Source organism: Aythya marila (genome assembly GCF_965140915.1).
Source record: "Aythya marila genome assembly, chromosome: 9".
In the NCBI taxonomy this organism is placed as follows: Eukaryota; Metazoa; Chordata; class Aves; order Anseriformes; family Anatidae; genus Aythya; species Aythya marila.
The window spans coordinates 21,238,410-21,266,294 of NC_139050.1; the positions used below are offsets into that span (position 1 = coordinate 21,238,410).

General features: G+C 40.4%; 1 protein-coding gene across 1 annotated transcript in view; it reads right to left on the minus strand.

The window, feature by feature from the left end:
• Window positions 1-3,266: 3,266 nt before the first annotated feature.
• Window positions 3,267-27,885, minus strand: part of FNDC3B (fibronectin type III domain containing 3B) — a 175,206-nt gene continuing 150,587 nt past the window's right edge. Inside the window, exons 23-26 of the mRNA XM_082766959.1 lie at window positions 26,562-26,774; window positions 16,712-16,878; window positions 13,229-13,356; window positions 3,267-6,759 (exon numbers count right to left, since the gene is read on the minus strand). Of these exons, the coding sequence (XP_082623085.1) occupies window positions 6,448-6,759; window positions 13,229-13,356; window positions 16,712-16,878; window positions 26,562-26,774 (820 nt within the window). The 3' untranslated portion in view covers window positions 3,267-6,447. The remainder of the gene's footprint in view (window positions 6,760-13,228; window positions 13,357-16,711; window positions 16,879-26,561; window positions 26,775-27,885) is intronic.

Sequence of the window (27,885 nt, forward strand, 5' to 3'; positions counted from 1 at the left end):
AAGAGGGTACTCTGAGGCCTCTGTCAATGAGCACAGTGTTTGTACTGGATTAGGGTGGGATTTCTCCACTCCATTCACTTGCTGATCCTCACAAGACTCCTGCCTCCCTCCTGTTTGCTCTGTTTTGTTTGCAGAGAGTAAGTTTTTATGCAACAGAAAGCGAGGGAGATGAGCTAATAAAATTACTAAGAAATGACATCCACTGAGCACATTGACCCAAGCAGTTATTTATTAATCCTGCTAGTAGACCTAAAAATAGTGTAGATTGCATGCAATACCATCTACACAAGCAATTAGTACAGCCGCTATAACTACCCAAACCAACAACAGCACGTCCACCTAAATAGCAGCAGAGAGCCAGCTAATCTGCTGTGTTTGAAAGCGTCTTGTCAAACCTCATAGCTGCTTTTTTATTTCACCCAGCCAAGAATCCGCACATTGAGAGAGCAATTGTCAAGAGCAGAAACGGATGCAATCATTTAGAACTTATTAAATGTATTACCAATGAGATAGCCTTTTCGAGGGATCTCAGCTGGCTTTCTGCTCAGCCATAAAAGTATTAAACCAAAATGTCCACCTCCTCCTCTCTGTTTACCTGTGGTTCTCATTTCTGAGAAGAATAAGAGTTGACATTTATATCTTCACTCCGAGGCAGGTGAATATTACAGGCCGGGAATATAATTTCTACACCACTTCACAGAATTATAATACATCAAGAATTCTGCAATAACTATAATTCCTGAAAAAATATTTATGCAGGAAATATAATTCATGGATAAGATTTCTACAGTAATTGCCGCGTGGCTTTTCCCTAATGCCTGCCAGCAGGTGGGTGAGCAGAAGCAGAGCGGGGCCGGAGCTGCTCAGCACCGCTTCGATGGGAGCCCTGCTCCAGCTGCACAGCTGGCCTCAAACAACCCAGCCAGGCAGCTGGGCCATGCTGGAGCCCTGGGACACACGGGATGAGGGCTCAGGCCATGCTCTTTCCTTCAGGAAGCCCCTGAAGCTGGAGTTCCTGACGTGTTTTATTCTCAGGGGTGTTTTCAAGCACCGCTGCTATGCCTCCGGACAGGAGGGAGAGACACAGGAGAATTGCAGTCACCTAGGGGCAGGCAGGAAGGCCTCAGGACAACACCCACATCCCTCCAAGTGCATGTTTTCTCCTCAGAAGGAGCTGTTTGCTGTAGGCTGAATTTGAGCATCTCCTAAAATTCAGAGGTTTGAGGGGGCCTGAGTGGAGCAGCCCGGCAGGAGGCCGCTACACGGTGTAGGGCCCAGCGCTGGCTGCTGCCCCGCGGTGCCTCCGGGCCCGGCTCCCACAGAGAGACCCCTCCAAGGGCTGGGCTCGCCTCCGCCAAACCGCTCGTGCTCTGAACTGGCGACACAGGCTGAAGCCAAAAGCACAACAAATTTTACCTGATTCGTTTTCGAGCAGGCTCTCTGATTACTGAGAGGAGATGGAATTGCTGCTGCTATAGAAACAGCAGCCTCCAGCCCGGTGACCACGCTCGGCTGCTGGAGGACCTGGAGATTGCTCGGTTTGCGAGGTGGGGCACGGCCGGCCGGCCTCGGTTGGCTCCACATGAGCCCGGAGGTCGGTGGTAAGGCCACAGAAATATCTAGAAATAGAAGAAGCCCCTGCTCTGCTCCAAAACTTTTCAAAGCAGGTAACTTTCCAACACCAATAGAGGCAAGAGATGGTGTTAAACACAGTCCTGCCCAAGCAGGGATGCTGCGTGCTCTGTAGGGCATGAATAAAACAAGGCCCACAGGAAAGTTCGTGTTACCCATCCCAACCCTACCAGTCTGGGTGTGCAATTACAACACAATACAACACAACACAGAGCTCGGATGGTGAACATCAATCCTCTTTCACTGTCCTGGGCTTGCCAGGCTCTCACTGTTCCCCGTCATCCACAGGCCGTGGCCATGGGAGCTGGGAACCAAGGACCGGGTGAAATGAGAGCTCTTCAGGTAACAAAGCGCTGGCTACCCGTCTACAGACATCTTCAGAAGATTTTGTTAGAGAGGGGTTGTTTTGACAAGCACCGTTTAAATAAATAAATAAAGAGCAACCAAGGGGGGGGGGGGGGGGGTGAAAGAAAGAAAGAAACAAACAAAACAAAACACACAAAAAAACCCCAAACATTTCCTTCAGAAAAACACTCATGTTTGCAAATTGCAGTAATGAAAAAAGTTAACAAATAAAATGCTGCATTTATGCAGTGATTTGAAGAGGAGAAACTGTTTAAAAAACAAACACTGTGTTTGCCACGGGACATGTATACATGCCAGCTTAATTCTCTATGACAAGTAATTGAATTTATTGTGCATAATTAATGGTAAATGAAAACTTCTGGTATTTCAAGTGTTTATTTACTCAGAGACATCAAATGCAGGTATATTTTTACCGTCATTTAACATTTCAGGCAAGCTATTCAGCCAAAGTGACTAAAACACCTCACCCAGAAGAGAACACAGGAAAATTCAGCTCCTAAATTCCCAGATAAAGATCAGGGCTGAGTGCACTGCAGCCACACTCCAAGTTCCCAAACCCCAGCCCACTCCAGCAGGAACTCGATATTCTCGGGGAGGATTTTACACTGAATGTTACAGCAGCCTTCAGATGTGTGCCGCAGCTACGGTCCTGTTCAGGGACAGCCAAACTCCAGCTTTCCAGGGGCGGGGTGGAATTGCCACGTATTTAGCTCAGTCTTAGAAAAGATCTCGCTTAAATCCCTTGAGTGAAAAGGGATTGAAAGGCTTCTCTGCGCGGCCACAGAGACTGCAGCTGTCAAACTCCCCAGAAATCTCCTGCCAAGGTTTCTGAGACACTTGTGTAAAAGCCACCACAGAAGGCCAGGTTGCTGAGCAGCACTTCCCTGAGCCCACAAAGTCGGGCTGCAGGGCCATGGTCACTTCCAGACAGCGCCGGGGCTTGGAAGTAGGCCAAAATGCTCATCTTGGTGAAAGTAGTTAATCCAAAGCTGAAAGTGGAGGATCTGGGATACCACAGCATCACTACAGAACAAACCACCTCAAAAATTGTCATCTGGGGGTGCAGCCCCACAGGGAGACTCGGAGCACCAAACTGCACCAGCAAACACTTTGTAAATGATAAAAACCTTTCCAACTACAAATCAGAAACATCCTGAATTAAACTTAGGATTCTCACTCCTGCTTTGGTTGCAGTAACATCACCTGAGTACCTGAAAGGGCCCACCTAACAGACTGAAAGGACTGTATTCAATGAAGAAAACTTCTGGTAATATCAGAAAGAATTAAAACATTTATTGGGCATAAATATATTACATATACACTACAGATACAGTTAAGTCTTACATACATAGTGTAGTATTTGCAAAATCTATACATTAAAATTGATATGGCAGTTTTAATACAATGCATATGAAATAGTCTAAAATTTACAATACAAGAAAACTTATGATTATTTTTTTTTAAGTTGAAAAGCTTGGAATGTATGTTCCCATAGTGAGGTAAAAACTTTTTTTTTTTTTTTTTTTCAATTTAAAGAACTGTGCAAGGATAAGGTTCATACACATTCAGTTAGGGCACTTCTCAATCGTGACACTGAATACTGAACTACTGTAGCCAACAAACAGGATTAGAAAACATTTCAAGTTCATAAAGAAAAAGGCAGAACAATATAAAAACATCTCTCCTTCCTTAAGGGCTGTAAATATTTAGTGTTTCATTCTACCTTTTTTTGTTTTTCGTTTTTTGTTTTTTTTTTTTTTTTTTTTGTGTGTGTGTGTGTGTTCATTATTTCTTTGAGAGCAGAGAGCTCCTGGAGTTGATTCAGTGCCTGATGCTACCGGATCAAAGGGCAAAAGGACGTACGGGGAAGACAAGGCAACAGCAAACTGCGGGAATGGAAACCCAAACAGAAACGGTTTATGATCTGTGATGTTAACATATGAACCACAGCCAGTTCAGTATGGCAGAAAATACAAACTAAAATAATGCCAAGGTAACTGATTTAGGGCCTGCTCCAACTCCTGCAGAACACTTGGTTAACCCGGGGTTGGAGAGGGCATTGTCATGAGCATGATTGCACAGGGGACCAAACAGGTTGGCACTGACACAAATGCTTGAAGTCCAACAGATTGCTTCTCTCTGCACTTCGGCTTGCTGCTTTTAGTATCTTTGTACTGCAAGCTTTCAAAATCGATCAAATACTATAAAGCAAGATTTTTTTTTTTCTTCAATTTTTCCTTTTTAAAAAAGATGTCAAGCTTGGGTTTAATAGCAGCACTGCTGAAACAATGCTCCAAAAATAAAAACGGGACTCTACTCAGATTTCTGGGTTTCCAAACTAGCAGTCTTTTCATTGTTTTAAAAAATACACTTTCCCCACCCCTCCATTGAAAACAGCTGTATATGCTTTGCTCACAAAATACAGATGCAAGGTCACAAAGTTTCATATCACAAATAAATTTAAATAAGATGTAAATAAATTTGACAAGCCATGACTTTGGCAAAAAAAAACAAAAAAATATATATATTTAGCTCAATGCCATTAGTTTGCAAGGCTAAATTAAACTAATTATAGTCAATAACAAAATACAGAACATTTCTAATATTTGCTACATCTAGAGAGGCACACAGAATAATTCATTGATCTTAGCACTTTCTTTCCAGAGATGATTATGTTTTTGGATACATGTAAACGTTTGAATCACTGATAATGTTTTTTGGCATTTAATGTACTAGATGCTCCCATCTTCAAAAACACAAGAAAATGTAAGAAGATTAATAATACTAGGAATGCTGCCAGGTAAAAAGTTGACCTAAAGTACAACAGTATAAAACAGACAAAATATAACATGCTACAGGGGGTGGGGAGGGGAATTAGTACATAAGTACACTTTTTATTTTTTATTTTTTTTACAATAAATAAAAGATTGCACTGTAATTGGTATTTAAAGTACTGTATGCAGTATATAGTATAAATAAACCTAAAACAAAAATAATGTTGTTTTTCCCCATTACTTTGGTTAAGGGAATATTATGCTAGTATAGGACACTGAATCCTAGACAATGGAGACAGAGCACAAAATAGCTAGGACAAAAGCAAAACCAAGTAGCAAAAATATACAAAAACAATAGGCAGGGAAATACACTGTGTCTGTTGCACCCTTTTGGAATCTATTTGCACCTCCAGCTCACTTATGTCCCTGAGGTACTCGCACAATGTTGACTTAATATAAATAATCCAATGACTCAAGAGTTAAAAATCTATCTTGATGGATTAAAATGTGTGTCTCGGAAGAGGCAGGCAGGAGGGGGGAAACACAGCCGTAAGAGCAAGGACTATACCTCTGTAGGACTCCAGTCCCAATTTTGCAATGTACCAAGTATTTTGATTAGCCCTGTGTTAAGAATAACGTAGGCACCCGTTTAAGGTACTTAAAATAAACAGATCCCATTTCTGATATCTTCAAGAAAGTTCTATAAAATCAATACCCCTCCAAAAACCAAAAGATCAACTGACAGTGAAGTTTGCTTACATTTAGTGTAAATCTCACCTAATTCAGTAGAGGCAGTAAGCTGTCACCAGCTCTAATCATATCAATCAGACTGAACATAATAGAATAATATCTACTATTAGATTAGGAATAGTTATATACAGTGACAAACAGACAAGTTAAAGCAGCTTTTAAATAGCTGAACATGGGAATAACTAACTATTGCACAATGCCCTCTTACTTAAAATTACTGCTAGGAATCAAAATGGTAAAAAAATCTATAATGCTTCATAATTTATATGCAGTTTGGTTACTTGATTTCTTATACAGGCAGTTTCATAGTGTTGTAACTGTAAAAGTAACAGGTTTTTAGACTGCAGGATACTGTTCCGATTTAAATGCACTAAGCAGTTAAAATAACAATTTACTTTTTATCTTGAAAACATGGGGCAAATGTAGTGAATAATTCATAGGCAACATTGCTAATACTGTTCAATGAAAACCTGGTATTGTTGACTAACACTGTATTCTAGTCTTACCACTATACACACTTGTGACTAATGTTTAGGAGAAAAAGAAGAAACAAAAAAGTGATTCAATTAAAATTTCCTAAATAGTAACATAAAATAAGAGACTGTAAGAACTTCAGTGAAAACAAAAACAGAACCACGATGACAAGGCAAATTGGTGACATTTTTGAAACTGTGAAGGAAAAAAATCTTGCTTTTGGTATCTGGTTTGCTTGTTTCTCCAGTTTGACCACTTCCTAGTTTTGAATTTCAAAAAGGTGCATCAAAACACTGATTTATCTTTCTTCAAGCTAGAACTGTAAAAACAAGAGAAGTATATAAAATGCATGGTAGAACAAAAGGATTTCAAAAAGGAATATCTGAATAAATGTGTGGATTATAATGCGTAGCATTAGTTAAATTTGTATCTCAAACTTCCATTGAATTCTCTACTTCATAAAGAAGTATTGTAATATACAGGCAAATATAATTGACAAACTTGCAAAGCCAAGAACGATGAGGGCTGCAAACTGTTCATCAGTAGGAATCATGTTCTTTATCTTAGGATTATCTATGCTTCCCATTTCTCCTGCAAGCATGATCTCGTTTCGCTGAAGCATAAAGGCAACGGATGGGCTGAAAGGGCCACTAAGTTCCTGTGAGGTATCCAAGCACCGGCGACACACGCAGACGCGAAACCGATAGTCTGTGTTGACTTGAAGGCCTGAGATTTGGAACGTGGTCTCATCTCCCTTGTACACCTTCAAAACAAAACAGCAAGAACAGTTAAATAAATAAAACAGAACTACCTTCACTTTTTCATAATATCAAAACAAATTCAAGAAGCGTATGACGTATTTGTTGAGTGAAAAATGAGTGCAAATATCCATTCTAAGTAGAGGCAGAGGAAACCTGTATGTGAAAAGGTTCTGCATTTCATACAAAGTCACAAGTTGTCATAAATTAAAGTAGATTTGCAAGGATTTGGGCCAGGAAGTTAGGTCAAGTCTGAGTCTGGTAAGGAAACATTTCTGTAGACCTCAAGGGAACGCTCTCGTGAGGCGAGGGTAGGCCTCAGCAAAATGGCGGCACGCAGAGGAGCAGAACAGAGATGTCCGACCAGGGCAGGTCTCCACAGAGAGCTCAACACACTGAACACACGCAAGAACAGACAAGACTTCAGGCAACACATCATACATAAGACGTGCTCGTCTTTCATGGGTGTGATAAATATCACAGACATATTTCTGTACTGTTAAAATGTGACTACATGCTTAAAATGTCTAAGATGTAAGCACCATATCTGGCCCCAAAATGAAGAAAATCTGCAAACTAAGTTTATTGCAAGACATTCACTGCACAGTCATAAAATCGGTTGCAAATATTATTTTAATATACTTTCCTCACATTTTTCTCAAGAGTCAGCAATTATGCCAGAAATTACACTTTCTGAATTGTGGAAACAATAAAATATTATTAAGGTATAAAAAGCTCCTCTTGGTTGCATTGTATTTCGTTCTTTAACAATCCAAAATCCGTGATGTATTTATGCTAATCAAATGTAGGTAACTTATGACTCAGAGCATGAGTCACAATATGAGAAAGAAGAGAGAGAACTGAATATCTCAAAGACAGTTTTGCGACTTAAATGGAAAAAGACCACTGGAAACACTCATATACTCTGAAAACAAATAACCAGCCAACAATTTATATAACGCAGGGTTGCTGAAACTGGTATTTTATTAAATAAAATACAAGGTGTCACAAAGTGCTCGTATCTCCTAGAAAAAAACCCTCAGCTTTGGATGCTTCTTCCTTTACTCATTTCGCCGATTTCCCTCTCCTCACAGCAGGAGCAGGAAACAGAGTGCTCCTCTGCCCTCCCGAAGGTAAGAGCTCTGGCTGAGAAAAGGTAACGAGGGAAATTAAAACTGAGCCGACAGAGGACTTCCTGTGTGTTACTCCAGGGAAGGAAAAAAAAATCAAAATGAGACAGACTCAGCTAAACACCACTTAAAGAACACAACTTCCCTGCCCATGCTTACCCCTGAGACTACTCCTTCAGTTAGGAAGCCAGTCTGATTGCCTGGAAAGGTCTAGGACAAAAGATTAAGGTTTTCCTTCCATTCATTTTCTCTCTTCCTTTTAAACTTTTAAACTTCCACAATTTTTCCAAATACAGTTTGAATGACGGTGACTGAGGTTCCAGACGAAGAACTCCAGTAACCAGCTGGTTCCTGGCCCCAAGACGTAAGGCAAGAAGCAGTGCTCCAACAAAATTATTTTACCTTCATCACGTACGCCCAGCATTCACAGGAAGTTCATTGTAGCTCAAGTGACAGGAGCACAACGAATTCATGCTGTAAATGTCTGCAATTAACCAAAGCTACACACCATTGCCTTTCTTGCAATCTTTGCTCATCTTCCCAAAGCCACTGAGAAGCAAGCCATTAAGGTACAGTAATACATCACAGGAAAAAACAATTACAAGCACTGTAGCTGCCCACAGAATTAATGTGAAGGCTGAAACATCTGTTTGCAAAGCATACCTCTTATCAAGAAAGGCCCTGCCACTGCATTTTCCAATGGCAATTGGAAACGTTCCTCCACCACAGCAGTCAGAATTCTTCTACTTCAGGGACTTAGCTAGCCCCCCATTTCTGTAGTCTCTAAGACATCACAACCCAAAGCTGTCCAACACAGCTGTAAGCTATGTATATTTTTGGTGCTGTTGTCATTATTAACTTCCTTTCAAAATACATCATCAGAGGAGTTCCACACGCCTTTGCCATAAAGTAATTCATTTGCCACAAACATCGCTACTTAAACAACAACAAAAACCAAAACAGTAAAAACCCCAAACTGAATTTTAATTAAAAAAAAAAAATACCATCTAAACTTCCGAAATTACATTTCACGGATAGTAGGGATTGGATCTATACAACCTGTCTTCGCATTGAAAAAACCTCTGCAGTTAATTGTTTCTGTTACTTGTTTTGGTGTGGCTGGGTGGTGAATACCAGTGTAACTGGAGGCTAAGGTCAGCTAAATCAAAGACCTGTATCTTCATTACAGTCTAATAAATACAGATGGCCATTCAAGCCAGCTACTCAACAGCACTTCTCAGAAAAAAGCCAGACAGCCAAGTGAGAGAACCATGCATCTTTAAAGAAGGCTTGAGGAACAGTCAAAGGTACACCAAATACATGAATATTCAATGCTGATAAAGACAAACCATTTCCTGTGCTAGAGCTAGGAAGGTGGTGGAAATTGTCCTGCTTTCAGTGAAGATTGTTAGCACCAGTGGAGCTATGTCCCTTCTCAGCAACAGGCAAACGATTCTTGTGCTTAATCATCATCGCTTCCCACAGCAGCCTCTGCATCCTGCACAACTGGCTGCAGCGAGCACCCTCGAGGGCTATGCAACTGAAGGCACTACTGGCCTGAGCTCAGTTTTACCTGCCTTAGTGTCCACGCTGAATTTTGTCTGCCTTAGTGCCTCTAGGACCATGCTAATCCAGGGCAGAATGCTCTCAGCACAAACATAAATGCTTGGCTGTTAATGCAGTTACACTCTGTGAATAGACTTCACACACACAGCAAAACAAAATAAACGAAACAAAAAAGTAATTTAATTTTTAATTTGACCATTATGTATGAGGCCGTTGAACTTGCTAAACAAAGGTTAAACCCAATAGGATTGTGTAAAGCAGCATTTTTATATATATATATAGCACTCAATGCTTTGGTTGCCACCAAAACGGAGTAAAGAGTCCACCCAATTTATCGCTTTCAGTTCCTAGAAACAGCTCTTCTGTTTAGGCACCTGAGAATATAATAAAAACATGATGAGCTTTTTGCCTTGCTCCCTCAGTGAAAATATCACCACAAGTAATAAACCACTGCTGAAGCCCCTTACGGCATTTGATACTATTGATCAAAATAGACAGCTTAGAGAATTCCTGTAGGCAAGGATTTCTCCGTTTCACAGATGTCATTAAATAATTCCAAAACCCCTCAATCTTCTCCAAATAATAAAAATATGACAGACACAATTGCTCTATAGGCAACACACTGGGAAGTGTACGATAACCTTATGTGGTTGTTGCACTCCATTGCAATGACCTCTGCATTTAATAATTAATACAAGCCTGTTTCGTATGGTGATCAAGAAACAGAGGCAGATTTCAATTTATTTAGAAAGCATGCCCACTTGAAAGGTTTTATTTCTTCTAAGTCATTTGATAGATTCCTCTGTAAGAAAGAGTCTGGGCTTCTTATTTTATCCAGACTCATAATTAGTGTCACTCACTCCACTGCTGGAACCCTTTAGAGGTGTGTGGACACGAGGTGGGCTGCACTTACATTCTCTAACAGAAGTAAATTATTTGTTCCATCTCATTACACAAATCTGGCATCAGGAGGCAGAGAAAATACTCAGCATAAATAGCACAAAGACTAAATGTCAATGCCTGTTATACGTATGCATATTATACATATTATTCTGGCTTGTAAGCAGTACAAGTGTCTTTGACTTGCTATTTAAAACAGAGAAGGAAAAACATGGGCTTGTGGATCAGAACTTTAAACAAATTAACAGTGCAGTGAGTGTTTCAGAGATTGTGTGTGTGCTGAGTCTGGAATAGAGCACAAACAATGAAAATCAGGGCTTGGTAAGATCGACTGGATTCTCCCAGGTGTCCACCTCTTGGTGCAGAAAGGCCCTCGGGAAAGCAGCCTTTCCACTGCACTGCTGGGACATTTTACATTTTTGCAATGCACTTACTTTCATTTGGAAAACATTTAGGGACATTTAGTTTTTCTCAGAATTTTTCTCCAAATTCTCAGAAATTTCAAACGTAGATTTTTTTTCTCCTCACAGGCAGATGATTTGAGGATGAAGGAGCTTTAAAACTTAGCGCTGTCATTTTCCTCGGACATCTCTTATGAAGAGTTGGCTCCTTAGTGAGTTGATCCCCAAAGCTGTTCAAGTAGGAAACTAAAACTCAGGCTGCTGCGTGCTAGGAGAACATTATCCCAAACTTCATCTGCTTGTCCGGCACAACCCAGCCCCTCGCACTCATTTGAGGTTAAACCTATGCAAAGCTGAGGATGATTTCAGCACAACTGAAAGCTAAGTTCTAACTGAATAAGCTCTGTCAGACAAAACTGCAGGAAACACAAAAACCAATCTCAGCCAGCGACTCCTGCAGTTTGCAGTGGTTTATTTCCTGACTTGTAAACAAGGAAGATCTGGTTTCCTAAAAGGAACTGTAATGTCACATGGCACTGCTTTCTGATGTGTCCAAATAAAGCGTACAAGTACACAAAAAAAGAACATACTGCTCAAGAAGTAGGAAAAGGAGTATTCAGTATCTCTAATGTGCTTTTTAGGTAGCCAAATTACTATCTGTTTAGCTCCTGCAAATCAAACTCATCAGACACAATTCTGAGAAGAGAAATATTTACCCACAAGTTCATCCAGAAGAGGGCAGGGATGCCAGTAGTCTGAAAGAAAGGTGTCTGAGTACTCTGACACCAGCTCTGCAAGGTTGGATGGCGGAGGAAGGGTGGCTTATGGGATGAGGAGGGCTGCATCCATGGGGCTACAAGTAGAGGGAGGCAGCTCAGGTGTGATGATCAGAAACTACAGGAGCAGGAGCTTTACCCAGGAGCATGCCAGTGGCTAAATTTGCAGCAAGGGAACGAGATGCTAAAGCAATTTCACTTGTTTCATATATTAATGAAAATTAGTATTTTATGTAGTCTGTATGTGTTTCTACAACATAAATGAGGTGCAAGTACAGTACAGTGGGTTCCTCCTAGGTGTTCTTACATCTCTCGAGAACATCCCAAAGATGTAAATACACTGCAGAAGATCGGGGAACTCAAACTTAGAGAGTTAACAGATGGCAATGAGACATTGTTTTCTCCAGTTGATGTTTTACTTCAGAGCAAGTTTGCTATATTCATTCACTTCAGATACAAAACATACTAGACAGGTGTTACGATGCCCTCCTTTAAACTGTTCTGCTGGTAGTCCCAGACAAAATCAGCATGGTGTCCTGCTGAGCTACACTGCATGAATGAGAGAAGTGAAACACGGCCACTTGTTTCAGCACGCACCCTACTCTGTGCCAGGAAAAATGAAGCAGGCTACTTCACGCTTAGTCAGCACTGCATGCCCACATGGATTTTCTCTTCTCTGAATGAAATTAATATGAAGAACAACACATTCTGCATCTTCCGGAGGGCTTCTGAGCAAACAACTGGGTCAAGATCTGTAGTGTAAAATTCTTCCAGGGCTAGTACTTATGTATCACAGCCATGCAGCTTGAGCAACGAGTTGCACGAGCTTCCTTAAGGAGTCCAAGCAGACTCCATGCTCAGCTCTGTTCCACTCTGTGTGCACAACTGTTCCCCAGACAGTTGTGGGATGTGGTTGTGTTTTCACAGGTCAAACAAAATAATCATGAAAAAGATCTAACTCAGTTTTCATAGGATCTTTCTTTTCAAAACTTACCTACATGAATAAAACCTCAAATCCATTATGCAAAGCATGCAACATTCTTGTCCATAAAACACAACCACGCTAGTTTAAAATACATAACAACAGTATGAATGCAAAGCCAGTACTGCAAAAGGCATATCGAAACCTTCCTGCTATGTCTGACTAGATCAGCCATACTTCAGGTATATGTAAGTCCACAGTTTCTGTGGGGCACCTGATACAGAGCAGTAACACATCCATACATCTACAGCCTACACAGGAATGGGATGGCTGAACAAACCAATTAAAAGTTGTCTACTTGAGTGAAATCCTTGATACAAAGTCTTGAGAGCCACCCTGAAAATCCAGGAAGCAGCTGAGTGAACTAGGAAAAATGATCCACCTAGCTCATCTCATCTCTAGGCAGCAGTCAGCACCAACAGAAATCCTGGGCGGACAGAATTGTAACTTTCTAAGGGTTAGTCCAGTTGGGAACAGCAATCATCTCTGGAGAGGGCGTAAATCATTCCGGTGAGATAACAGTGTTCTATATAATCCCTTGGGGGGAGAAAACAACCTACTACATACAGTTCTTGATTTTGACTCAGTCTATACCAAAGTTCACCTGATGCATCACCATAGGGTATAATTCAATGCAGTAGAAAGAAGCAGCCCGGAGAATGGTCAAAACCATTTCTATTTCCATCAATTAGACAAGACAATTGAGAACGTTTTCCTACCTGCTTATATTCAGATTCTCTTCCAACCAGTACCTGCAGAATGTAACCAACAGGATCCCCCTTCATGGGTGCGACCATTTCCCAGGCAATTTCACAAACATTTCCTTCCAACTGTGTCACCCGAGGGGCTACAATAAAAATAAATGTGCAAGCATTTAATATAAAGACCTCATTCAAACGTTACTTATTTTACATGCACTTCACTACAGAACAGAACATTTTAAAAAGAGAATCTCAGGACATCACGGGTTTAATAGCACAATCTATAATACATTTATGTGGCCAAAAATCAAATTACTATCACAACTGGATGAAAGAAGTTCATGGGCTGAATTTTTAAGTCACTCAAAAGTCTCACTTATTTCAAGACAATCTTGCCTGATTTAAGCAGTTCTGGATTCTTGTGGTGTTCAACAGTAACAAACAATATGCACAGAAAATTTGGTGAAATTCAAAGATAATTAATGCAACGGGCTTTTTGAAGCAGAAGCCAACTCAGGAATTACACTGGCATTAATAAAAGCAGCAACTTCATGATGTTCTGAGCAATCACCTGTACCAGTGGAAATATTTGTGTACTCTTCCCATGCCCTAGGGCAGCCGGCTACACATCATAGAAAGAGAGCACTAGTATCGAATATTTCATTCACGAAGAATGAGAGGAGGAATGTCAGAACAGAATTTAAATAATCTATATTAGAGTTATGTATTAAATACATATTAATATTAAATATTAAATACATATGTATTTAATATTTGTATATGTATATGTATAAAATATTAAATATGTATTAAATACATATTAGAGTTATGTATTAAAGTCCAGCCTGGGAACCTCGAGTACTGTGTTCAGTTTTGGGCCCCTCGCTACAAGAAGGACATCGAGGTGCTTGAGCGGGTCCAGAGAAGGGCGACGAAGCTGGTGAGGGGCCTGGAGAACAAGTCCTACGAGGAGCGGCTGAGGGAGCTGGGCTTGTTCAGCCTGGAGAAGAGGAGGCTCAGGGGCGACCTTATCGCTCTTTTTAGGTACCTCAAGGGAGGCTGTAGCGAGGTGGGGGTTGGCCTGTTCTCCCACGTGCCTGGTGACAGGACGAGGGGGAATGGGTTTAAGTTGAGCCAGGGGAGTTTTAGGCTAGATGTTAGGAAGAACTTCTTCACTGAAAGGGTTGTGAGGCACTGGAACAGGCTGCCCAGGGAAGTGGTGGAGTCACCATCCCTGGAAGTCTTCAAAAGACGTTTAGATGTAGAGCTTAGGGATATGGTTTAGTGGAGGGCTGTTAGCGTTAGGTTGGAGGTTGGACTCGATGACCTTGAGGTCTCTTCCAACCTAGAAAATTCTGTGTGATTCTGTGTGATTTTAAATACTTGGACTCGTGAATAATTCTGAGCCTGAAATTGAGATGATCAAACCTGGTGTTTTTAACAAGGCTTAGACTTGCGCTTTCACTGGAATTCCAATAAACTCCACTTTGCCAGCTGTTAAAATGCTGCCTTCCCAGCGAACAGATCTCTCACCACCCGAATGCCGTGCTATGCCCACCAGCAAGCGTGCAGGTGAGGCGAGCAGAGCAGCTATGTGTACATGTACAGCTAAACATCTGCCACTGGAAGCCAACTGTGACAGCATTTGGGCTCCACCAACGTATTTATCAGGCAGAACAAGAAAGCACATGACCAAACAATGAAACAGGGAGAAACACTGGTGCTAAACACTTCACCAAGCGGTTAACGTGCACGTGCAAGGCCATGAGCTCGTTAAAGGCAATGTAGGCTCACAGCCCCTGAAAACAGACAACAGGAGACTCTATCAAGGAAACAAACGCTGCTGCAGCCGCATACATTATGTGAATTCTAGATTAATTTGCTTCCACTCAAGAGGAACACATGAATCTTACGCAGACCCAAATGTCATCAATATTCGTTTCTCTCTGCACATCTGCCTGCGTTGAGAGACTGATAATAGACACCTTCATTTCAACTGACAACTTTCTCAATTATTTTCTCTCCTTTTTGTTCCCTCCCCTGATACATGCAGATTTTTGTCTGATACTTACAAAACTGCCATTATCAATATTCAGTTTTAGGGTTGGCATTACTGAAGGAGTAGGCTACTTTACAGAATAAACATGTGCTTCTGATACCCGGAGAACAAAGTTTATGGCATACACTCCTCTGTATTGCTCTGAACACAGAAGGGAATCAACATGATTATGTTGTTGGCTGCCTCAAGGGATCGCTTCTCCCCGTAGCATTACCTTCTCATGGCAGCGTTCACTAACACAGTGTTTGCTGTGCCCTTTTCTCTGTGTTTTGTCATGTACCTGTGGTCCCATCCCACACACAACCCAGTATTTGCACCCTGTCTTCATGGCGTGATATTCAGCCCTCGGTATGAGTCACCTTTAACAGGGACTCAGTACTCAGGCAGCTCAAAACAAACCAAAAACCTAAGTGAGAGCTGAACTTACCAAAACGGATTTCTGTCCATCAGAACGAGACTGTGACTACAGTGCATGCTTGCGCTAGCTTTAGTGTCAGTGCTGCTTTAGTGTCGTGAAGCCAATCTCCTGATGCTCTCCCTGCACTCAAGAGCATTGTGCCTCCTGAGAGTGATTCAGAGGAGGTAACCAAGGCACAGGACAGTACATCCCAGCAGTGTTTTCCCCTCTCTAAATCTTAGATCACGAATAGTGTCAAAATCACCAAAGCCAGATATCAAATACGGTGGAACAAATTAAACCACTCTGACAAACTAACCGTTACTATTTCTCACAGTAAATAGTACAGCTTGAAAAATGAGTTTTAAGCACACAGAAAAACAAAAAAAAGAAAAGGTTAGCATGGCATCTGATTTCAGCTTATCTGACAACCAATATAGCAAATCTGCTCCCTGCATAATAGTTCTTGGAAGAAGGAGCAGAATTACTTGGGGCAGAAATCACACAAAGGAAAAGATGTATCATAATACAACTTTATTTAATTAGGCCTTTTGTTCTTCTAGCGGAACGCATGCTAAGAGACATAATGAATCAAATGTTTTATGTATGTGACTTTGTTACTAATTTTCTAAATTAAAGAAAAATAAATTCTGAAATGCTCTGCTGAACATTACCCACACAAACCAGAATGCAATTCTAACACTTGAGTTGGTATGTACATGTATGTAGTGCAGCTGTTATATTCCTTATGGAAGTGTTCCAGTAATTAAGAGCATCCCCTGAAAAATGTTATTGTTAGTAGCAGCATTTTACCTGTGTCTGTATAACAACGCTGGTAGGTATAACGTTTACATTGCTTATATGAACTTTTTTGTGATAATTTAGCTTCCCTCCGTCATGTAACTTCATTATTCACAGATATACAGAAGCAGCGTGCACCAATTTTTTGTTATTGCATACTTATGTTAACATTTACAGAGTGATTGCATTTATCAATTACTTAAATAATTACATGTTACCTAGATATATGTAAAATATTACATACCTTTGATTGCAGGTGGGACTGACTTAGTTGTGCAGAAGGTAACTATTTCTGAGAAGGGTCCCTCCCCAGCATCATTGACAGCCTGTATTCTAAACGAGTAACAAGTGGATTCTGTCAGCCTTTGAATCTTGTAGGTATGACTTGGTCCCCTGTAAATTGGAATAAACCTGAAAACAATGAAAATTAGAATACATAATTACGTTGGAGCAGTACTAATGTTTCAGTCTGTTACATCTATCAGCTCAATGCATACATGTGAAAACTGACAGAACATGCTTTGCAAAGCTGTTAAATGCAAGTTTAAAAATGGTTTGCTACTAACACACGATGATTATTGAATTAGGTAAATCAGAACAGTTTCATTGCCCCTTTTGCAAATAATAATTCATGTAATCATTTTTGCAAGTTAAGTATCTGGAAATACTTCTGTCAACACATTTTCTACCTCGTAGTAATCAAAATGGATTAAACTCGTGCTCTGCTACAACTCACTGAGTGTGCTGCTAGTTTAAAGATGTTTAAAGCAAGATTAATTCTTTGAGTCTTTTATTGCTTGATTTGGGCCTTATTCACACACTAAGACCCACAGATGAGATCGTGCCCTTATCGATGCCATCTTAAGTCGGAGTCACTATGTAAATCAGAGCATCAGGATTGCATTTAATATTTAATACATTGTGGAATATGAATGAAAAGGAAGAGGGAAAGCATGGTAACTAAGAGGTGGATATGTAGGATGGAAGGATGCCAATTCTGGAGCTGCGGGGGACACTTGCAATGACAAGTCTGCTTGGGAGCAGGCTGAGAAGAAGAAAAAGACACGACACTAAGGAAGTGACTTCCAAAGTATTTCCATTGACAAGACACAAACCTCAACACACACAATCATGTCCAACAATACAATGCAGAAAAAAAAAAATCAATCTTAAAGAAAAAAAACCGCACTGGTTGCTAGAGACTCGGACTTCTATTTTCAATTGCTCTGCTCAGATAAATGCTTTTCAGTAATAGTCGTAGGTTAGCCAGCAATTTCTAACTGAGATCCTGACCCCCACAGGTGCTGAGGGTAACTAAAAAGGAAGCCCTCAGCATTTTGCATCAAACCACTTAGCCTCCACTGGGGAACAGTCTTACTTGCGACAGTTCTGAATCTGGAGAACATTCACCACGCAGAATCACACGGTATTTGGATGATTTAGTACACTTATTCAAGTACCTTAACTATTTCAGCTGATTTCAAATCACCAGGAAGCCAACAACGTGATTTGCTTGTGACCTCCCTATCTTGGTACTAGCTTTGTCTTGGGTAATAAGTCCTGATCACTTTGGCTTTGCACGAGATACACTGTACAACCAATTTGAGCATTTCAAAGAAACTGGGTCTGTCATTAGCTCTTGGGGACAGAAATCAATTCATATTATATTATGATTGAAACCCAAGGACGTACAAACACAGATCAAGAATCATCTGTAATAAAAAGAAATGTTCAGTTAATTTAAATTGCTGAAAATGTACTTTGAGGCCTCATGCGACTAACTACCCCTAGAGAGTCTTAGCAAGCCCTTCACCTTGATTAGAAATCAAAGCCCTATGACCATAAATTTTTAGGAGCAGATTTTAAAGCTGATTTCCAAAGGCAACCTTTTTCCAAATTCATGCTCATGTAGCTTTAACTACTTTATGCTTGCTATCTCACGTTTCTCAGGTTCACACAGGCAGCAATGGCAGGTTCAAAAGGCTGCAATAGACTTGGTGTGATGGGGTAAGATTTTCAGGGTTCACAGCCTGATGAACAAACCACTTCTTTAGGCCAGAAGTAAGAGTGAAAAACCAAGGTGACTGTCTCTCTCTCCCACTCCACTTTTTGCACCTCAGGCTGGCTGAGAAGCCGCTGCAGTACTCATGGGAGTGCTCAGAGGCTCTTACCCATGGGCTACAGATAGTAAAAAAAGAAGCAATGTGATGTTACAGAATAATGCTCTTTCTCTATGTGGAGCTAGGTAAACGTGCAAGGATAAATATCCCTTACTAGCTAATGGTTCTGAACACTCTTGCCCCAGTTTGGGCTTACAGCGCACTTTTTAGACATATTTATAGTGTAAATACCAAGAGATGCTAGTTCTCAAGTTACAGTTTTGCCTTTCAAACACGAGCAAGGTTTCATAACGCTGACAAAGTGATCTGGCAAAACACTTCTGCTCCTCCCATCATTTGGGAATTGGAGTAGTATTCCCATCCTGTTTCCATCTCTACCCCTTTCCACTTCCGTATTTTTATCTGAAGAAACATCTGTAATGATAGCAAAAAGCATTACGGAATTGCATCCACGTTCAATACACAGGACCATAATGAAAGCACACTCAAACTTCTGAGATTCAACCACCTTTGAAGAAAGATGGCTTCCAATTTTGGAAGAAGAAAGGCTGACTAGTAAGTTAATCAACCTTAATTGCTGATAGGCTTTACTATGACAATAATGCTTTAGAAGAATCCAAACAATGATGTAAGAAACATAATACGGATGAAATATTTTAGCTTCAATACACCAGTGATTATTTTTATAACAATGTAGTATTTTTCTCATGTGCAAAGCAGGTACTCTGTGCTTCTCCAGGGTTATTTCTGTTATGTTTAAAAATAGCATATATCCCATTTGATGTAAACGGCTATAGAATTGAAGCAATATATCCTCTGATCTTTTTTCAGTCTTCCAGATTTTCTGTGGAAGGACTGCAATGATCTTAAAGTTGAATTACTTATGATTGCTTACCACTACAGTGATGTCTGTACACATTAAAAATTGCCTAAACATGACAATTTGTTCATATTATTGCAAATTGATTTTCTAAATCTAAAGGCAATTTTAAAAGCACATTTAAAGGTAAGCTCTATATACCTTTGCCTTTTTGGAAAGTCTGACATTGTTCACTGTGCTTCATCCAAGCCCTGTTCCACACCTCTTAAGAATAAGCTAGGTTTGAGCTTATCTTCATGTCTTATATACTGATAGGGCTGAAAGGTGAACTGGATCCGAGAACTGACAGAAGTTAAAGATCCCTGTAAACAGCAGAGTCTTGTAGTAGATTAGTTCCCTAGCAGGTCCAATGTTATGTTAAATCGGTCGTATAAGTAAAAATGTAAGGCTAGTACGGGTACACAAGTGATTTAAACAAGCCCAAAGTGTTCTTGTTCCTATATAGGAACACACGTAAAGAAGTATGTTTATACTTTCGTGCTTATTTCTTTAACACCCCTTTTAAGAGGGACAAAACCAAAACACAAAACGTGCTCGAGTGCATCCCAGCCATGTTCATTCTCTAATCTCTACCTGCTCAGAGCATTCATGTAAACCCCCACAGTATGCTAATAAGCACCAAGAGATGCTCGATTCTAAAAGGCTTGCCCAGCCAAATTTGGAAGATATTAGGCTGCATTCCTTACCTGATATTTTGTGTTTGAGAAAAGACTCTCTCTGCAGGCTAACTGTATCCTCAATACAGTAATTTTATTTATTTTAAATTTGCACCATGCAGAAGTGAATCTGTGGTATCAGGATTTAACGTGATGCAGTATTGCCTCTCCTCGTAAGTAACAGCACAAACTGAGAAGAAAGCAACTTTCTCGAGGGAAAAAGACTCTCCCCAGAGAATTCTTCCCCCTCATCTCACTTGAGTGATCTGAATTCTCTCTTCCCCAGACATTCTCATGTCAGTCACGGATTATTCATTTACTTACACAGAGAGGAAAAGAGAACACAATGTCCTGGAGTGATTGTTTGGGAGACACCACTGCTGCTAGTTTTTCATCAATACCTTTTTATTCACTGCGAAGATCTTCTTGGAAATGTTTTACATGTTAGAGCTATTTTGTTTCCTTCACTTCAGTCACTTCCAGTCAAGCAGAGGATTATGAATATACTTGCTCTACCTTCATTCATTATTGCTCGGCACATCTTAATCAGCAGGTTCCCTTTCAAAGTCTCTGGTTTTGTTTATATTTTAGTAACACGATTGTCTTTGCAACAATTTGATTTGAAAGAAAATCTAATGTACAGTACTAAATAAGACAGCAATCTTGAGCCAAGTACAAGGGCTATAATAGCCATCTGAATGGTTCCCTTACTGCCTCCCAGAAAAACGTGGTCATCTGCCACAGTTTGGGCTGGATCGCGGTCATTAATACAGCACGGGGCTGACCTGGTGACCCGAGGCTGCTGCTCAGCATGCACGGGCAACTGCACAATTAGAAAGCAAAGTACACGAATTTCACAAACCAACAGCTCTTTTAATGTTATTATTGCAATGTCCCAGTTATCTGCACATTTATAGCCCCCACCTACTTTTTTTTTTTTAGACTGTTCCTCTTATTTTCTCTAAAGAACATTATCAAACACTCACTGCTTTAAGTGATTTTCTTTCCCCACCAGCAGTTCCCTACACTACGCAGTCGCACCCAGCAAAGCAAAGCTTCAAAACAAAAACATCTCATTCACCCCCCGAGACAGGGAACATTCAGTTCTCCCAAGTGCTGGAGCAGAACAAGGCCGGGCAGCCCCGCTGTGGGGCTCAGCCCCTCGGCAGCACCTGCCCCTCGACCCTGACTTCCTGCCCTAATTTGAGGCATGGACCGAACAGATGGGACACTTTGGCCTCTCTGATCTGAAGATCTGTTTTCCAGAAGGTACCTTTTGGGAAGTGTATAATATATGCTTCCTCAGGGCATGTTTAGAAACCAACCTCCTCCCTACACCAGCAACAGAATTCCTGTTTACATGTGTAAATGACCCACTGAAGGAGACCACTTTTTTTTTTTTCCTTATACTCAGAAATTCAAAACTAAGTGGAGAGAGGAAAGATACAGGAAAAGAAGTACTAACAGTTAAATGAAATGAGTTTGTTTTCTTTGCTTAATTATCTCGTACATCCACAGGCAAGACAAGGAGCACTTGCAGCCAAAATTGATTTTTAGCTTGCTTCTACTAGATCATCCTTTCATCTGCTGCTGAATTTAAGCATGCAATCCTTATTTACCACAGATAGCCACACGTCACGTTTCTGGACTTACTGAAAACGGAGATGCCTCAACATACAGAATAAAAATTAATTTCTGGAGGATGCATTACCATCTTCCCCTTGAAGTTCATACTGCTGAGGGCAGCTTGGATTTGCGGCCTGTGACCACAGAAGACTGAATCAAAGCATCAGACTCCTTCCCATCCACCCCACTTTGCCATATTGTGGCTTTAGGATCATATTTGTCCTGATGGATCGCCAGAGAGAAGAAAGCTGCCGATGCTTTGGGTTGCTTCTGTTTTGTCCCCTTTCAGACTGCAACCTTGTGCAATCATTTAGACTTTTGGGAAGTTGGCAAAGAAAAATGGCACATAGACCACATGAATTCTGCTGTTTACCTGGGTGGTAGATGAGCATATCATAAAGAAGAAAGACAAACACAAACACACTGAAAATCAGCTTCAAGAATGAGGGAGATTGAGCATAAATTTTGATTCTGAGTGATTCCTGAGGAAAAAAACACATAGTAAAAACTCAACAGCTTCTCAGCACTTCCAGGAGGAGTGAAAGATAGATCGTCAAAGTGCCCATTGTGGTTCTTTTGTGCAACCATATCAGAGGTCAATGAACAGAGAGAACGGAGAATATTGAGCACAACTTAGTGTGAATTAACAGCATCTGAATGAAAGATCTGGGAGGAATTATGGAGAGCATCCAATGCCCTGTCAAAGAAGAACTAGATTACTAAGCAGCTACCAGTACCATGGTTTACAATGGCAAAGTGTTAAAAATTAGCAGCAGATACAAATAAGAACAGCCTTAATAGAGCTAAAACCAAAGCAGAAGAGAACGCAGGTCAGCAGCAGCAAATTAATGCTCTAACCAGCCGCACTCCTGGGCAAGGAGCATGAGGGGTGATGCTGTATGAAACAAACTGAACAGCCTTCCAAAACAACTCTGTAAAAGGGTGGGGGTGAGGCAGTGCTCCTCTAACTGAGATTATCGATCTACTGTCTGCTTAGGTGGAATAAAGACCTGCAACAGATCTCTGCCGACCAATTCACGTTTCAGGCTATTATCACATTATTACTGCTTTGCAAATCTTACTGCTTCATTTTTGTCAGTACATGCAGGTAGGTAAGGTGCAGCTTCATAATAAAATACACTGTGAAAAACACCCAGCCTGCTGAAGTTAATTGGTAAGCTCCAAATAATTTAACAATGCAGGATTTGACCTCCATATAAATTAAGGCACCGAGTCATTAGTCTTTTGTTGAAGTCAAAGTCGCTGGCAACCTTAAGGCAAGACCCTGAAGCTGTACATAGATGATGACCGACCATCCCAGAAAGAAATTGGTATGCTCAGGAAAAGTTCACCTGTATTCAAGTTAAGGTAAAACTATGCAAGAAGAAGGAAATCAATTCACGGGATTATATAATTTGTTTGCAATTTTTATTCCTGTATTCTTTGCAGCTAGAATTTTCCAGGAGTACATCTGTGTGTGCCTGTGGCCTTTGGGATATTCATATGTGAATACTCCTACCAAGAAAAACAGTTACCAGAAAACCAGCATGTGCCAATTAAAATTTATAGTCATTAGGCAGGTCCTATTTTTGGATCTAATTTTCTTTCTCTTTCTTCCCTCCTTTTTTTTTTTTTTTTTTTTCCAAGAATTGCATCTCCTCAAATGAAAAATACCTGCAGTTTAACAAAGTATTTTAAAATAGTTTAAGATATACATAAGCAATCTTTCATATGCTAGGAAAGGGAAATGCTGCTACTACTGTTTACCCAGTGATATAGGGTCATAACTCATTCATTCAGCAAATAAACAGAACAAAAGCACTTACAGTTTAGATGTCAGCAAACACAACCTTACAATCCACTTACAAAAGCAGACTAAGAACGGTCAACAATCCTTCACTGACATTTTTAAAGAGTATCTAAGATGCTTCTCATCCCACCATCCCAATGATTCCCTTAAAATATAGCTATACATATTTTTGTCTGTATACACACAAAAATCACAGAATTCACCTTAATTGCAATATATATTTACCTAAAGGAAGCACAAGTAACTGATGAATGCCTCACAAATAATGTACTTGCTATTTCTTTCTTTTCAGACTAGACACTGTAAGCTTTTTAAGACACTAAGGGGTATAATTAGTTGTATGAACAACTAAAGACTAATTACCAGTACAGGAAAAAAAAATCAGAAGAATTACTATAATTAGATTCATTTGTTCCACCTGGAAAATAAAAATCCACAGTATTATGGAAATCAGTGCAACTTGATTAACGCGATTTTCTTGACATTACTGAGGTTAGGAAATGAAGTCACAACTGAAAGTTTATTTTAAAAAGAAAGAAATTTTATCGTCCTCTTTACATAAAGGTCAACCTCCTTCAACTAACGTTCCCATGTATTGTGCTTTCTAGAAACAGATTTTTCTTCATTTCCACTTAATGCTTACACATAATTGAAAGGACAAGAGATGCTAATTTGATCTCCCTAAATGTCACACACCAAAGAGCAAATGAGACAGAAAGCAGGTACATTTCTGATGTGCACACCTTTCCAAGCCCCTGTGTTAATCAGTGTCAGGAGATTTCCAAGTATTTTGTTCCACGGGTCTTGCAATCAATGAAACATTTAGTCTGCAACAACCAGCCTGTTATACCTCATTACAGCACGGAAAAGTTAAAAACAATTCTTAATGACCAAGACACACTCCAGAGCACTGGCTGACTATCACTGCACAAAGCCCAAACCGAATCTTTACAAAAAGCCTAATAGAACCATCAGGGTCAGATGTGACTTACCATTGATTTTTGTTTTTAAAAAGAATTTGCTCACCTTTGCATTTCTGTTTGTGAAAATGCTTCAATGTCACTTTAAAATTAACTCAGATTTTAAACCTCATCAGCAAGGAAAGCTACAATACACAAACTGCATGCTCATATTCACCAAAGAAGGGGAAATTATAGTATCGACTGGAGGGATTTCAACATAAAGCAGACAAAAGTACTTTCAGATGTCTCAGAAAAGATAGTAACAATAACTTCGGAGAGATGAAGGATAATACAAAGGCCAGCCCTCTGGCTCAATGATTTTGAGTTATCTATGTCTTGCCCAGAGTCGGGTGCTGTCCATTCTCTGAGCAGAGGGGACATTGTGGCACCTTCTGACAACGCTTTCAAGCCATAGAAGATTTCCAATCATCCTCTTTATTCTAGATAATCCATTCTTTTTTTTTTTCTTTCTTTCTTTTTCAAACTAAAGACTGGCATTTATACTACTCCATTAGACATCCGTAGTTTACCTGGGTTAGCCTGTTACAGCACTGCACAATTAGAAATGCCAGTGATGCTCGAAGGACTGTATCCCAGTGTTTTTCACAGGCATACACATGGCTGAGTAACCTTTCATGGGGTTTATTTGTAAGGAAATGATCTGAGAAGACTCCTGCCTCTGTAACCACCTGCTGTTCCTACCAATTCATGTGTGGGCTGTCATTTTCTGTTCTTTAGGACTGACAGCTCTCCTGAATGTACAAAACTTTGCCGCTGTAACCTTTCAGGAACAGGAGCACACAAATGGGGAGGAAAAATGGACAGTCAGATAGGGAACAAATAAATAGACCTTATTGCCAAGACCTGTCCACCCCAGATGTTCTCAAACACAGCACCTCTCAGAGACACCAGCACACCGATCCCACCTGTGTGCTGTGCCCACACTGGCACACCTGAGGGCTCAGGGCTATGGCTCATTTCAGATACTAACCAAAGAGATTGCTGCAAACCCAGCCACGAAGGACAGCCACTGCATGCATGGGCTCCATTCAAGTAATCAGTGTAGATGAACAGTTTTTCTGCATCTTTGGGAGCTCATGTGGACTATAACTCAAATTTAAGAGCATAGCAGAGAGTAGCACGTGCAAGGAGCAGCAATTCCTCCTAATTAACAGCTCTTCAGAGACCATTTGCAGTAGGAAGTTTGTGTAAAACCAAATGGTGATGCTAGAACAAGCTTCTTCGGTTCTTTGCAGGTAACATAACGTATTTTATTCTTACAAGGAAACTTCTTTCTCCAACATAAAAACAGGTTCAAAACAATTTGCAGTTCTTCACCCTCCTACCTGCAGTGCTACATGAAAGCAAACAAAAGAAGCCTGCTGGATGCTTCTTTACAGCTGGCTTGATCACATGCTGCTGCAGGTGATGGGCTCCTGCCAAGCATCACTGCACTCTTTAGAAACTGTTTTATCAGCCAGACTTTCAAATGGGCATTTGTATTCATTGGACACCTCTCAGTATTAATACAGGGGAGCATGTACCCTCTCTACATTGGTAGTTGAAACACTGGGAGGTATTTAGGCATTATTCATGGTGGTTTTATTGCTTACAATTAGAGCTTTTGGGCCAGATCTTCAGCTGGCAAAAACTCAGCACAGCTCTACTTAAATTGAAAGAATCATGTTAATTTACACAAAATTATTATTCGTACTGACGGTCCCTATGGATTATCTACTTGATACATCAGTTACTTTACCTAATTATACTAGTTGAGAGTGTTTCTTGGTAAATTAGGGACCATCTATGATATTTATTCATTGAAGAGATCAGAATGTTAGGCAACATTCACATATTGCATAACTTAGTTATGCAATTTGCTTTGTTAGACTACAGGCACAGAATCCCTGTTCAAACAACAGATTGTATACACCTGCAGAAGGAAATAATCAGGAAAACACTTCTCTTACTGTGATTCACAAGTGCTTATGAGCCAGAATTCATTTTCATTAACACAACAAGAAGAATCATATCTCTTACCTCTTATTTCTGTCTTCAATCTGTAAGATATAGACCATGTCATCCGCAGCATGAAGCTTGGAACTGCTGTCTCCCCATTTCAGCTTCAGGCTCTGAGGACCTGCTGCAGCACACTCTAACCGAGGAGGTAAGGGTGGTAATGGCCGAGTTTTTGCTTTAATAAAGTGGCTAAATGGTCCAGCTCCAATTTCATTGACAGCCTGGATCCTGATCCTAAAATGAACAAGATAAAGGCGAATGTTAAATAAAGTGCTTTCACAAGCATAGGTAAGCCTCAAGAAACAAGACAGCCTTCTGGCACAGACTGGCCCATCACCAATACCCTCTCCCAGCTATTACTGCTTTGCTTTGGCAAGGTGAAAGCCTCTGGAAAGCCATCAGGTATTATCAACCTGCTTGTATTAAGAGCGGCAGCAAAGATATTGAGAAATGCAGTAAGGCAGAGGCGGAAAGATTTGGCTAAGCAATCTCAGAAACTGATGGCAGTCCACATGTGAGTCTAGCTAATACATTTTATTACCCTGTCAGTCTGGAGCGATGGTGAAGTAATATCTTAGACTGCAAGCAGTCACGTTTCCTCAATGGTACTACTGGCACAGTGAATTACTGCTAACAGTGAGTAAGAATCTAGCCAAGGGGATTGCAAAGTATGCACTCTGACAGTTCTTAAAACATGAATCTTCCTTGTAGTCATGCAAGATGACATGGGGAACTGCTGATTAAATATCCTCACTGTGAAGGACAGAGGCATAGATAGAGCTGAGACCTGGAAAACATTAACTGTGGAACTCTGAATACATACAACGCAAAAGTGTTTTGTGTTTTTCTAACAAAGTTCATGAACTAATCCATGTTCTTTGAAATAATGATTTCAGCGAAAGCATGGCTGTAGCTGCCATGAAACCTTTAAACACCTCTGAAGAGCAAAGAGCAGTGTTATTTCAGCATGTGCAGTGTTTCCTGAAGCACACTATTGAAGCACGTGGAATTCTACTGGGAAGAGCTAACCCTGGAAGGTTAAATTCACAACCCCTCTACACGGTGGTGGTGTGGTGTTAGATATCTTAGTGACTTGCAAAATATGGGGAAACAGCTCTCAGAATCTTACACAAACTGTAGAAACATTATCTAGTGAACAACATTTTATATTAATTAAGAATTGGACTCAAGTTACTCTGACAAGATGCACAAAAGCTCTTGAACAATGTGAGCAAATTGAAGACATTTAGGGCAGAAAAAACTAGACCACCAACCTAGTCACACAAGTTTTAATTTGGAAATATTCTTAAGATTGAGCCAGTCTTCTGCATTCTTTCTTTCTTAA